The 12,909-nt window shown below is 39.0% G+C and overlaps 2 protein-coding genes across 2 annotated transcripts in view; one reads left to right on the forward strand and one right to left on the reverse strand.

Annotated features, from left to right (window-relative positions):
* The window catches only part of LPIN2 (lipin 2), a 573,775-nt gene that overhangs the window by 182,446 nt on the left and 378,420 nt on the right, over positions 1–12,909 (forward strand). The gene's annotated exons all lie outside the window — the stretch shown is intronic.
* Positions 1–12,909, reverse strand: part of SMCHD1 (structural maintenance of chromosomes flexible hinge domain containing 1) — a 104,560-nt gene that overhangs the window by 86,519 nt on the left and 5,132 nt on the right. Inside the window, exons 2-5 of the mRNA XM_063299150.1 lie at positions 7,071–7,146; positions 4,847–5,008; positions 300–382; positions 82–212 (exon numbers count right to left, since the gene is read on the reverse strand). Coding sequence (XP_063155220.1) covers positions 82–212; positions 300–382; positions 4,847–5,008; positions 7,071–7,146 — 452 coding nt within the window. The remainder of the gene's footprint in view (positions 1–81; positions 213–299; positions 383–4,846; positions 5,009–7,070; positions 7,147–12,909) is intronic.

Here is a 12,909-nt window from a genome sequence, read left to right on the forward strand (position 1 = left end):
GACAATGTATGCAATAAGCTTTGTATGATTCAATACATACATTTAATACTTAAACATAAACTGAGATTACAACGTTCCAACCTTTCTATAGTGTCTTGTCGTGTAAACTTTGACAGTCGAAACACAGCCCAGTTATTTAGTTGTTTAGAAGTCATGCCTCTTCCATTATCAATCACAGCAACAGCTGGTTTTCCTTGGCTATCATCAAATAACTGTTATGGAAAAAAGCAGCAGGATATGAAAACACAAGAATAAAATAAGGCTACAAAACATAAACAAATTACTTGGTGGTATCTTACCAGCTTTAACTGTATGCACCGAGCACCGGAATTTTTAGAAGTAGCTGATAAGGAGTTATCAATCAATTCTGCAAGTGCAAATGCTAAATAAAAAGAGAACTTCCTAAGAATTATCATTATTGAAAACAAAAGTTAAATATTTACTCTGCTTCTAAAAGAAACAGTACTGACAGTTGCTTATTAGAAATCTATGCCATCTATAACTGAGATTCATCAACATACGTAGTACGCATGTATCCTCTATATATTATATATGTATGCGTATATAGTAGGGCTGTGCAGGGCTTGTAATCTGATTCCAAAAATATGCTTCAGGGGAACTGAGGGACAGTCACATAATCTCAGGAAAAAATATAATGGCTTTAAAAGTTGTAGATTGATGCCATGTTCATGCTTATACATGCTCCAAATCACCTTTTTTGGAACTAAATCCCAAACATTGCACAGGCCTGCATTCTAGTATTGTTGCAGTGTATCATTGTACTTTTATTTACAACTGTAACTTATAATTTGGAAGATGCTCAAATAGTTGCAATCTCTCTGGGGGCTCTGTTCATCGCTGCACTGACCATGCTGGTCAGCATGATCTAACAAAAGTAGCAGCGCATTTGCATCCCTAGTTCCTCCCGCCCCAGGGATCATTTCCTCTTCACTCTTGTTTTCATATTATTACTGCTGAGAACAACATCTGAAAATGACTGAGAAAAGCAGAGAAAAATTAAATGTACAGCATTTTACTCAGCACACAGTTAAATAACAGATTTACATAAAAATGTAACAGTCAACTTGATAATTGCATTCTTCAACATTTCAACTGAACTCTGAAACTAAGAAATATATTTATTTAAAATATGCATATACTTGTTATATTTAAACACATTCCAAATTTGCCTACAATAAAATTAGCCCTGTTACAACAATATCCCCCTTCTCACACACAAATAAAATAAATACCAGGAGCAGGAGCAGGAGCCATAATTTAAAAAAGAAAATAAAGCAGCATATGCATGAATTGGTATGATCTTGCAAAAAGTTCTTACAATGTCTTTCGTTAGCTCACATATTTGCTTAGACAAGCATTCTATGTGTAATGCATCACCTCTTCAGGACCAAACTCCAGGAGGACTGGAGAACACAGGATAGTTGAAATTAATTTACTAGTGACCAACCCCAATAAAAAAAAACCTCAGTTCATTTGACTTTAAAAAGCTAAGAAGGAAGTACGCGGGGAGAACAACTACTGATTTCTGAAACTGTCTTTTTTCCCCCAAATAATTTTATTAAGAATTATAAAGGAAAAGCATAAAAGCCAATACAAAAAAATACAAAGGAAAAGAAAAAAGTGTGAAAAAGAAAAATAGAAAAAGAAATAGAAAGAAGAAAGAAGTAACTTCCCCCTCCATCCCAGCAAATAAAGACAATCCTAATAGCTTATCACTAGCTCTAAATACCACACAATCTCTCTTCACCCCATATCTCATCTATTAGAAGAAAAAAGAAAGCAAGCAAAATCCAAATGCTTCGTCATGTCGCTCTTCGTCAGCAAAAGTCCACTATGATAAAACCAGCTATAACTTTTTTTCTCTTTGAGCCCTGGTCGAATAAGCCAATCTTGCATTCCTGCCCTGAGTTTTTAAAAATACCTTTTAACCTCTTCAAAGAGTCCCAGAGCTAGTCTTCTGCTCATCTGTGTTTCAACCAAAAATCTTCTAGAACTTCAACAGATTTCTGTTGTATATCCAATAAGTAAAATTTGTCCTTTTGTTTATCACTTCTAATAAAGTCCCTCAAAACCTCAACAGAGTTCCTTTGTATCTCCAATAAAAAAAAAATATCCAAGTCAATTTCTTAGTGCAGTATTTGTACATTTCCTTTTGGGAATGGGTCATTCATCACTTCCATTTGTGTGCCCATATCTTTCTCATTACTTGTTACATTTAAGACCCCTTTCAGAGTAATTTCAAAATCATCTGTTGTCACTTGTTCTTGTTCTGTAATTCCATTATAACATGCTGTGCCAATTTTGTCAAGCAATTTATCTATTTTCTCAAAGAACTTGACAAATATTTCCAGGTTTCTATTATAGAGGTCTGCTCCATTTTCTTTATCCTCTAGCTCCCTCTAGTATCCAACCTTTAAAGTCCCCTTATCATGAAAAAGCTCAAAACAGTTGCCATTTTCCCAAGGAAAAATTTATTTTAATTAATTCCAAGATCTTTGTGAGCACTTAAAATTATTATTCCAAATCAATCTGAGCTCTTAATCCATTGTTAATCTTTCTAAAGTCCAGATTTTGAGTACCCTTTTGATGTTTAATTCAAAAAGTAATTATTTTTCAAAAGCTTTTTAAAATTGCATTTAAAAGTTCTTTCTCTAAGGAGAAGGTGACTCACCTAGTGAATACAGTATAACTTGCTGTTCCCAAGGATCTTAATCCTTTTAAGGCAGCAGAAAAAAAAAATCCGAAGTGATTAAGAAGTGAGGTTCGGTCAAACTTATTGTCCTTTAAAAGGCTCCATTAATGACCGAGAGCAAAGATGGTTCCTCCCTCGACTCTCAGCCACTCGACCCATAGGCAAACTGCGAAATGATTCCTGCGATTTACTCACAAGGAGCAGCTCCATGGAGTCACATGGGCAATCTCAAAGAACTCTTCTTAATCCAGAGAGCATTTCAGTGAACAGGATCCTGCATCCTGTGCAGATCGTCATCGAAACAATGTCCCACTGCAAAAAGGGACGTTCAGCTCGCCATGGCTCTGAACCAGAAGTGTCTGATTTCTGAAACTGTCTGAAGGTTCTCCATATCCAAGGCTAATGTGTGGAAATATTATTGAAGCTACACCCCATTTTAAAATAGGCAAGAAGCAACAAAGCAAACAAAAAGAGGATCCATCTGCTTGATTTTAAGACCCTTCACTTGCATTCAAATATTAATATTACTAATAATAACTTATTAAATTTGTATGCCGCCTGACTCTCAACAACTCTAAGATTCTTCAGTACCTAAAAAATACAGTGCTTCATTATTTGATTTTATAATGACTTTTACCATTACATAAATGCATTTGTTCTTTGTGGATATTTTGAATCAAACACGGAAAACCAATTTTATTCTCACATGCATTTTTTGATATTACGTGGAAAAATAGATTCTATGTCAAACTACTCATACAGGAAGAGCACACTCAAGTCAGCTTCAGTGTACAGGTAGACCTTGCTTACCAACTGCCTTGTTCAGCAACCATTTTAAGTTATGACGATGCTGAAAAAATAATTTTACAACAATGCCTTTGCAGCATTGCCCAGTCACATGATCGCCATTACAGTCAGTATAAGTTGTCCTGTGCCTGGGCTGTGGTTTTTCTTTCCCCCCCCCCTTGTAGAGCGGCAAGTTTGGAGAGGAAGGAATTACAAGAGAGTAAGCAGGGGGAAGGAAAAAAAAACAGGTCAGGCACAGGAGAGATTGCCTACAGAGGTTGCTTATTTCTCATTTTTTTCTCTTCCCCCCAAAGAGGGGAAAGATTGCTTAAACAAGTGAGGGGGAAAACAAACAACCTCTGTAGGCAATCATTCCTGTGCCAGACCTGTTTTTTTCCGTCCATCTCCTCGCATAGCGGAGAGATTGGAGAGGAAGGGATTATAAGAAGGTAAGCAGGCACAGAATGAGGAATATACTGGCTTTTTGCTGAGTGGGCTTGTGGCTCCTGGCACCACCGCATTCCTTCTGATGTGTATTCCCCATTGTGTGCCTGCTTACTCTCTTGTAATCTCTTCCTTTCCAATGAACATAAATACAAACATCAATTCCCTCCTTGCTAATTATCCCAGCATTGAGGTGAGCATTCCAAAGGGTGAGGGAGTGGGGAAAAGGAAAACAAGTTGTGGTCATTTGATTTCCCACTTAGCCACTCTTTCAGTTAACAACAGAGCTGCTGGTCCCAACTGTGCTCGCTAAACCTGTATCTGCATTCCTGTCTCTGTAGCATAAGACTAACCTACAATTTACATGCAAATATCGCTTTTGGTACATGTTCATTGGGGTCCCCCTTCCACTATCAAGACTAAAAGAGGGTAATAAATGCAATCTGTCACTTTTAATGAGAAAAGCCCATTCTTAAGTCTTCTACCAAATTGACTGGTCACAGCAAGTTTGCCTTATTTATTTTGTAACAGGTCATGGGAATTCAAGCCAGAGTTCATGTAAAAGCTTTGTAGATTCCCCCCCCCCACAAACTCATATTATCTCTGATTCAAAATAGATGACAAATGCACCAGCACTGAAACAGGCCTGAAAGAAACAAAATTGAATTTTTAAAAACAACTGCAAACTGCTGGGTCTGTCAAGATTAGCAACCCATTTGACAAGGTTGGTCTAGCAACATAGCTTAACTATAATGAGAACAGAAAGGAAGGAATCTTCCAACAAAAGCTTCCATTCATTCTGCCATTTTAAAAGGTAATATTTAAAATTACAGCACTTGATTAAATAAATCAAAACACAATGCACTGACTTCCATATATAATTATTAATATTTAAATACTTACGCAGAGGATTTTGCCCTTCGCTGGCATAGTATTCATACATTCCACTTTTCACAAGTGTGTCATAATGTGGCAAAAAATCAATGTACTCCTTTGTTGCTGAAGTGAGCAACTGCTCAACTCTCTGTAGTAAGTAGAAAGTAATCTTGTCTTTAACAATTTGACCTACAAGACACATAGGGAACTTTAAATAAGAAACATTTTACCTTCTGTACTGACTTCCTAAAATGTGAACTCTTATTTCCAATACTGCTTTATAGTCTACCCAGTTGCCCTATTGCCAAACAGGAACGGCAAACATTTCTGAAGGGCAGTAATGGATGACATTGCCACATAGTAATCCCTTACCTTTAAAGTGATCTCAGTCACATTTTTCTCCTCCACTTCCAAAGTACAGTTTTCCCTGTTATGTCACCTTAAGTACTCCTGTCCTTGGGGTAGAACCCTTCAGCTTGTAGGCTAATCTCTGCAGCTACCCTGCTACTTTGCAGGAGGACTGACCTAACATCTAAGTAAATGCTTACCGCACACTCTAGTATGTTCTATAGCTCTGTTCAATTACAGAGCTGGCATAGGATAGTGGCTGTGATCTTTGCTTAGCATGGAGAAGGTTGCTGGTTCAAAACCAGGCAGAATTTTTAATTACAGTCCTCACTTACCAACCACTCATTCAGCAACCATTCCAAGTTACAACAATGCTGAAAAGACATATGACTGGTCCTTGAAGTTGCAGCCATCACAGCATTCCCATGGTCATGTGATCACTATTTGGGCACTTGGCAACTGCTGTGCATTTACAATGGTTGCAGCGTCCCGCGGTCACATGATTACCATTTGTTACCTTCACAGCCGGCTTCTGACAAGCAAAGTCAGTGGGGAAGCCAGCAGGAAGTCACAAATCACCGTCATGATGTCGCACTTAACAACCTGTGATGATTCATTTAATGACAGCAGCTGGAACTGACAAACTGACGCTGTAAGTTGGGTGTGGTCATATGTTGTTTCACTTGCTTAGTGATGGAGTTGCCAGTTCCAATTGCAGTCAGTAAATGAGGGTTACCTGTAATTGTCCTTTTTTGAGTAGTTTTCCCTCTGAACACTTTTTTAAAAATAAGTCTACAGTTTTACAGTAAACTGTTAGCTTTATTTTTATCACTCTTTCAAGATAGGCTAGGTCAGAAAATAGAGCAAGGATTTAAGGAATACTCTACTGCTGGGTATATCCATCTGCCCTCTCTTATCAAGGCAGGATTACTTTTAGTTTCTTTCTCATACTTTCCCCAAGACTGAGATGTCTATTACTTTCTTTTAATGGTTACTGCATTCTTTCATCAAGGTTATCTCTGTACTCTTCCGCATTTTTTAAAAAAGTCCTGGAGAAAAGTATCTTTTCAGCTGGGTTTTAACTGGCGATTTTCACTATGCTAAGTGAGGTTTGGAACTATTGCTCTATTTCAGCAGTGCTTATAAAGAACTTATAACTCTAGAACCCATTAAGGTTCTAGATATCTAGACCTATTATAAATCTAGAACCTATTAAAGTGCATGGTAAAAAGAAATATTTTTAAGCTTCTTGTGCCTGCATGCTTGAATGAACTCTGTGTATGTGAATGTGCATATATACCCAAGTATATTCCAAATATGTGGACATGCATGTAAGTATGTATACAAATGTGTACATAGGTATATAAAAGTATGCACGTCCAGGAAGACCCAATCCTTAAGAAAGAAAGTGACTGGCAATTGCTATCCTGGAAAAGAAAGGTATGACCAAAGCAGCAGGGAAATTGTTCCATGAGAGAACATGGTAACCTGCAGGCCTATCTGAATACCTTCCAAGCTGTTCCAAAGTATCTTAGTCTGAACAGGATTTTCTTAAACCAGTTTAGAGTGAAGCATAAACAGAAAACATTTGCAGCTTAAACGGTAGTGTAGATAAACCCTTTAGATATGCAAAAGCAGTTTTACAATCTGTGTTTCCTAAAAAACAATTTTAACAGTGTTAATATTAATGTTTATGAGAATGAGTAGGTGTTTCTAAAATACGTGACACTAGTTCTTAATTTTTAATTCTCATATCATGGTTATGACATGTTTTTGAAGTCCTGATCATGTGTTCCATATTCTTACTGTTTTTTAACATTGGTGGCAAATATGGTAACAGACCTTTAATATTTCATTAATACTATTTTGGTGTAAAATGTATTTGTCATGTAAACATACTTACCAAAGTTTTCACTTGTTATTTCTTTTCTAGCAGTTGTTGTGATAATAAAAGTTTCTTTAGATGAAATACCAAATACCTATAAGGTAAATCTCTAAGTTAATGGAGAGTTTGGGGTTGAGGTATTTGAAAACATTAAGGAATATCTTGCTGGAATCCTGATCCAATAATTATTTTCCACAGTGGCCTTCCAGATTTCTTGAAGAAACTCTTAAGCAAATATAAGAGAAGTAACATTTATTCACAGTTATCACAGCTAATAGTTTTCAGCGACACAATGCCTCCAAGATGGAGGTTCTATTTGGTTACCTTAATAGCAGAAGTTGGCAAGGCAGCAACTAGCATAAATGAGGCCAGGCAAAATTGTTATGCAATCACTGAGCAAGACACTCTTAGGTTGGGAAAATAATAGCCAAAAATCCATTGACTCAAAAAGACAGGAGAAAAATGCTTAAGATTTGAACCTCAGTATAAGGTTATAAGTATTGGGCTTGATTTCTATATTCTACAATAGACAGATCTTCTATGTATATATTACTTTTTATGTCTATAATACGGAAACTTATTTAGCAGTGTTGTCTGTGAAGCTTCTGCTGTTATTTAGTTACTAAATGCAGGGTTAGGTTTCTTGAGAGTGAAGATTTTTAGCTGGGCCCAGCTCTAAGTCTGACAGTTATCAAAACTAATACTTACTGGGAACTTTTAATTTCCTTAATGTTTTTTTTAAAAGGGAATATCTACAGGAATCTTCAGCAAAGGATCGTTACCTTGTCATGGTGCTGGAACTTGAGCACCTCAATGATGCCATGAGCTAAACCGTGAAGGGCCACCCAAGACGGGAAGGTCATGACAGAGAGGTCAGACTAAATGCGATCCCTGGGGAAGGTAATGGCAACCCACCCCAGTATTCTTGCCGTGAAAACTCAATGGATCAGTACAACCAGAGATATGTCGGTATACCATCGGAAGATGAGACCCCCAGGTCGGAAGATGGTCAAAATGCTACTGGGGAGGAACAGAGGATGAGTTCCACTATCCCCAGACGTGATGACGCAGCTAGCTCAAAGCCGAAAGGAAGGCTAGCGGCCGACGGTGCTGGTGGTGAACGGCGAATCCGATGTTCTAAGGATCAACACACCATTGGAACCTGGAATGTAAGATCTATGAGCCAGGGCAAATTGGATGTGGTTATTGGTGAGATGTCAAGATTAAAGATAAACATTTTGGGCGTCGGTGAACTGAAATGGACTGGAATGGGCCACTTCACATCAAATGACCACCAGATCTACTACTGTGGACAAGAGGACCACAGAAGAAATGGAGTAGCCTTCATAATTAATAGTAAAGTGGCTAAAGCAGTGCTTGGATACAATCCAAAAAACGACAGAATGATCTCAATTCGAATTCAGGGCAAGCCATCTAACATCACAGTGATCCAAATATACGCCCCAACCACAAATGCTGAAGAAGCTGAAGTAGAGCAGTTCTATGAGGATCTGCAGCACCTACTGGACAACACGCCTAAAAGAGATGTTATTTTCATCACAGGACTCTGGAATGCTAAGGTGGGCAGTCAAATGACACCTGGAATTACAGGTAAGTATGGCCTGGGAGAACAAAACGAAGCAGGACATAGGCTGATAGAATTTTGCCAAGACAACTCACTCTGCATAACAAACACTCTCTTCCAACAACCTAAGAGACGGCTTTATACATGGACTTCCCCAGATGGACAACACCGAAATCAGATTTACTACATCCTTTGCAGCCAAATGTGGCGGACATCTATACAGTCGGTAAAAACAAGACCTGGAGCTGACTGTAGTTCAGATCACGAACTTCTTGCACAATTTAGGATCAGACTAAAGAGATTAGGGAAGACCCACAGATCAGCTAGATATAAGCTCACTAATATCCCTAAGGAATATGCAGTGGAGGTGAAGAATAGATTTAAGGGACTGGACTTAATAGTAGGGTACCAGAAGAACTATGGACAGAAGTTTGCAACACTGTTCAGGAGCCGGCAACAAAACACATCCCAAAGAAAGAGAAAACCAAGAAGGCAAAATGGCTGTCTGCTGAGACACTAGAAGTAGCCCAATAAAGAAGGAAAGCAAAAGGCAACAGGGATAGGGGGAGATATGCCCAATTAAATGCAAAATTCCAGAGGTTAGCCAGAGGAGATAAGGAACTATTTTTAAACAAGCAATGCGTGGAAGTGGAAGAAGACAATAGAATAGGAAGGACAAGAGACCTCTTCCAGAAAATTAGAAACATCGGAGGTAAATTCCAGGCAAAAATGGGTATGATCAAAAACAAAGATGGCAAGGACCTAACAGAAGAAGACGAGATCAAGAAAAGGTGGCAAGAATATACAGAAGACCTGTATAGGAAGGATAACAATATTGGGGATAGCTTTGATGGTGTGGTCAGTGAGCTAGAGCCAGACATCCTGAAGAGTGAGGTTGAATGGGCCTTAAGAAGCATTGCTAATAACAAGGCAGCAGGAGACGACGGCATCCCAGCTGAACTGTTCAAAATCTTGCAAGATGATGCTGTCAAAGTAATGCATGCTATATGCCAGCAAATTTGGAAAACACAAGAATGGCCATCAGACTGGAAAAAATCAACTTATATCCCCATACCAAAAAAGGGGAACACTAAAGAATGTTCAAACTATCGAACAGTGGCACTCATTTCACATGCCAGTAAGGTAATGCTCAAGATCCTGCAAGGTAGACTTCAGCAATTCATGGAGCGAGAATTGCCAGATGTACAAGCTGGGTTTAGAAAAGGCAGAGGAACTAGGGACCAAATTGCCAATATCCGCTGGTAATGGAAAAAGCCAGGGAGTTTCAGAAAAACATCTATTTCTGTTTTATTGACTATTCTAAAGCCTTTGACTGTGTGGACCATAACAAATTGTGGCAAGTTCTTAGTGGTATGGGGATACCAAGTCATCTTGTATGCCTCCTGAAGAATCTGTATAACGACCAAGTAGCAACAGTAAGAACAGACCACGGAACAACGGACTGGTTTAAGATTGGGAAAGGAGTACGGCAGGGCTGTATACTCTCACCCTACCTATTCAACTTGTATGCAGAACACATCATGCAACATGCTGGGCTTGAGGAATCCAAGGCTGGAGTTAAAATTGCTGGAAGAAACATTGACAATCTCAGATATGCAGATGATACCACTTTGATGGCTGAAGGCGAAGAGCAACTGAGGAGCCTTATGATGAAGGTGAAAGAAGAAAGTGCAAAAGCTGGCCTGCAGCTAAACCTCAAAAAAACCAAGATTATGGCAACCAGCTTGATTGATAACTGGCAAATAGAGGGAGGAAATGTAGAAGCAGTGAAAGACTTTGTATTTCTAGGTGCGAAGATTACTGCAGATGCTGAATGCAGTCAGGAAATCAGAAGACGCTTAATCCTTGGGAGAAGAGCAATGACAAATCTCAATAAAATAGTTAAGAGCAGAGACATCACACTGACAACAAAGGTCCGCATAATTAAAGCAATGGTGTTCCCCGTAGTAACATATGGCTGCGAGAGCTGGACCATAAGGAAGGCTGAGAGAAGGAAGATCGATGCTTTGGAACTGTGGTGTTGTAGGAAAATTCTGAGAGTGCCTTGGACTGCAAGAAGATCAAACCAGTCCATCCTCCAGGAAATAAAGCCAGACTGCTCACTTGAGGGAATGATATTCAAGGCAAAACTGAAATACTTTGGCCACATAATGAGAAAACAGGACACCCTGGAGAAGATGCTGATGCTAGGGAGAGTGGAGGGCAAAAGGAAGAGGGGCCGACCAAGGGCAAGGTGGATGGATGATATTCTAGAGGTGATGGATTCGTCCCTGGGGGAGCTGGGGGTGTCGACGACCGACAGGAAGCTCTGGCGTGGGCTGGTCCATGAAGTAATGAAGAGTCGGAAGCGACTAAACAAATAAACAACAAATCTACAGGAATATGACAAGCAATAGAAGAAGGATCAGCAAAGGTGCTAACCAAACCATGCCAGCAAATCTGGAAAACGACACAGTGGCCAACAGATTGGAAGAGGTCAATCTACATAACAGTAACAAACAAAAGAGACTGTTAACAGAGTGTGCAAACTATCATACAATATCCTTAATTTCATATGCTAGCAAAATAATTGTCATGTTCATCGTTCCAATGGTTTGAATACATCGTAACGTTTCACATGTCACTCTCCTGTTCCGTGTCTGTCATTTGCGGGGAGGGGAATTTCAGCCGTGCCAGGCTGTAATCTCCTTGCTGTTCTGCAGGAATGTATGTTTGGGTTATGACATGTCTTCAAGGTTACTTTCCCAGGCTAGCAACTCTGACGATTGCTAGCACCTGTGTCGGGCGGGGCTGTTACGAGGGAGGCGGGATACGTTTGCACCAAGGGTTTAAGTTTGTATTTGGCGCGCTTTTGCTCATTCTCAGCTTTCTCTGTATCTGTCTTTAGTACTCTAAATAAATCAGATTTCATTTAGCAGCCTCTTGTGAGTCTGAGTATTTGGGGCTAGGGCAACCATTACAATAATGCTTAGGATCATCCAGTGTAGATTACAGCCCTACATGTAAACAGAAGTTCAAGCTGAGAAAATGCTAGGGAACAAGAGACATTATTGCTGATGCATGCTGGACAATTAAAAAGGCCAAAGAATATCTAAAATAAGTCAATATGAGCTTCTTTGATTATAGAAAAACTTTTTGTTGTGTTGACCATGTCAAGTTATGGAATATGCCCAGGAAAATGGGAATTCCAGAACATTTCATTATAATACAAAAACATATACAAAGGGCAAGAAGCCACAGACTGGAGAGAAAATGACAAAACAGATGGCTCCAGATCCACAAAGAGTGAGACAAGACTGTATACTCTCTCCTTATTTATTCAATCTATAGTCTGAATGTATATTGAGGAAGTCTGGACTGGAAGAAGATTAGCACGGTTTTAAAATTGGAGGAAGAAATAACCTTCGCTATGCTGATTTTTTTTCCGTCTCAGAAGCACCTATCCAGGTGCTTCTGTTTTGAAAGGATTTGCCGGTGATGTCACTGTTGCCCAGGGGACGCCTGAGGGGGCTCCTTTCATGTCCCTGTTATTTTCCCACTGAAGTGGTACCTATTTATCTACTTGCATTTGCATGCTTTGGAACTACTAGGTTAGCAGGAGCTAACGTCAGCAGCTATGCTGATGACACTACTCTGATAGTTATTACTATCACTAAGTTGTGCCTCTTGGTAGTCAGTGTAACTGAAAAGACCACATAGGATAACTATTGCGGCAAAATAGAGAAATATTCCTCCATCTCCAAGAGAAGCAGCAGAAATTATGTAAAGCCCCAGACACAGGAAGATGGCATAACGTATTATCTGTATCTCTTTGTTCTGAAACCTTAAAAGAAGGTTGACTGCACAGACCATTCTGATAGATATTCTGATGGCTGAAAATGCAAATGATATGTAAATTACAGTAATGAAAAAAAGAGTATAGTGAAAAAATAAAAAATAGGATTCAGATGAAATATAAAGAAGACCAAACTAATTACAGCAGGTACTGCAATCAGTCTTAGAATTGACAATGAAGATACTAAAACGGTGTGGATACCTTCTGACTTTTAGGATCAACTAGCAACAGTAAAGGAACAAACAGTCAAGAAATGGGCAACTGTGTGAGCAAAATAGCACCCGGAACTGTGTTTGGGTATAAGAGGGGCTTCTTTTTTGTAGTTTTCTTTTTCATATATATAGTTTTTGGTAGCTTTTTCTGTTGGTTTTGTATGTATGTGGGTGCCTGTTTACTCTCCAGCACCTGCAAAATAC

Source organism: Candoia aspera, chromosome 3 (assembly GCF_035149785.1).
Source record: "Candoia aspera isolate rCanAsp1 chromosome 3, rCanAsp1.hap2, whole genome shotgun sequence".
NCBI lineage: Eukaryota > Metazoa > Chordata > Lepidosauria > Squamata > Boidae > Candoia > Candoia aspera.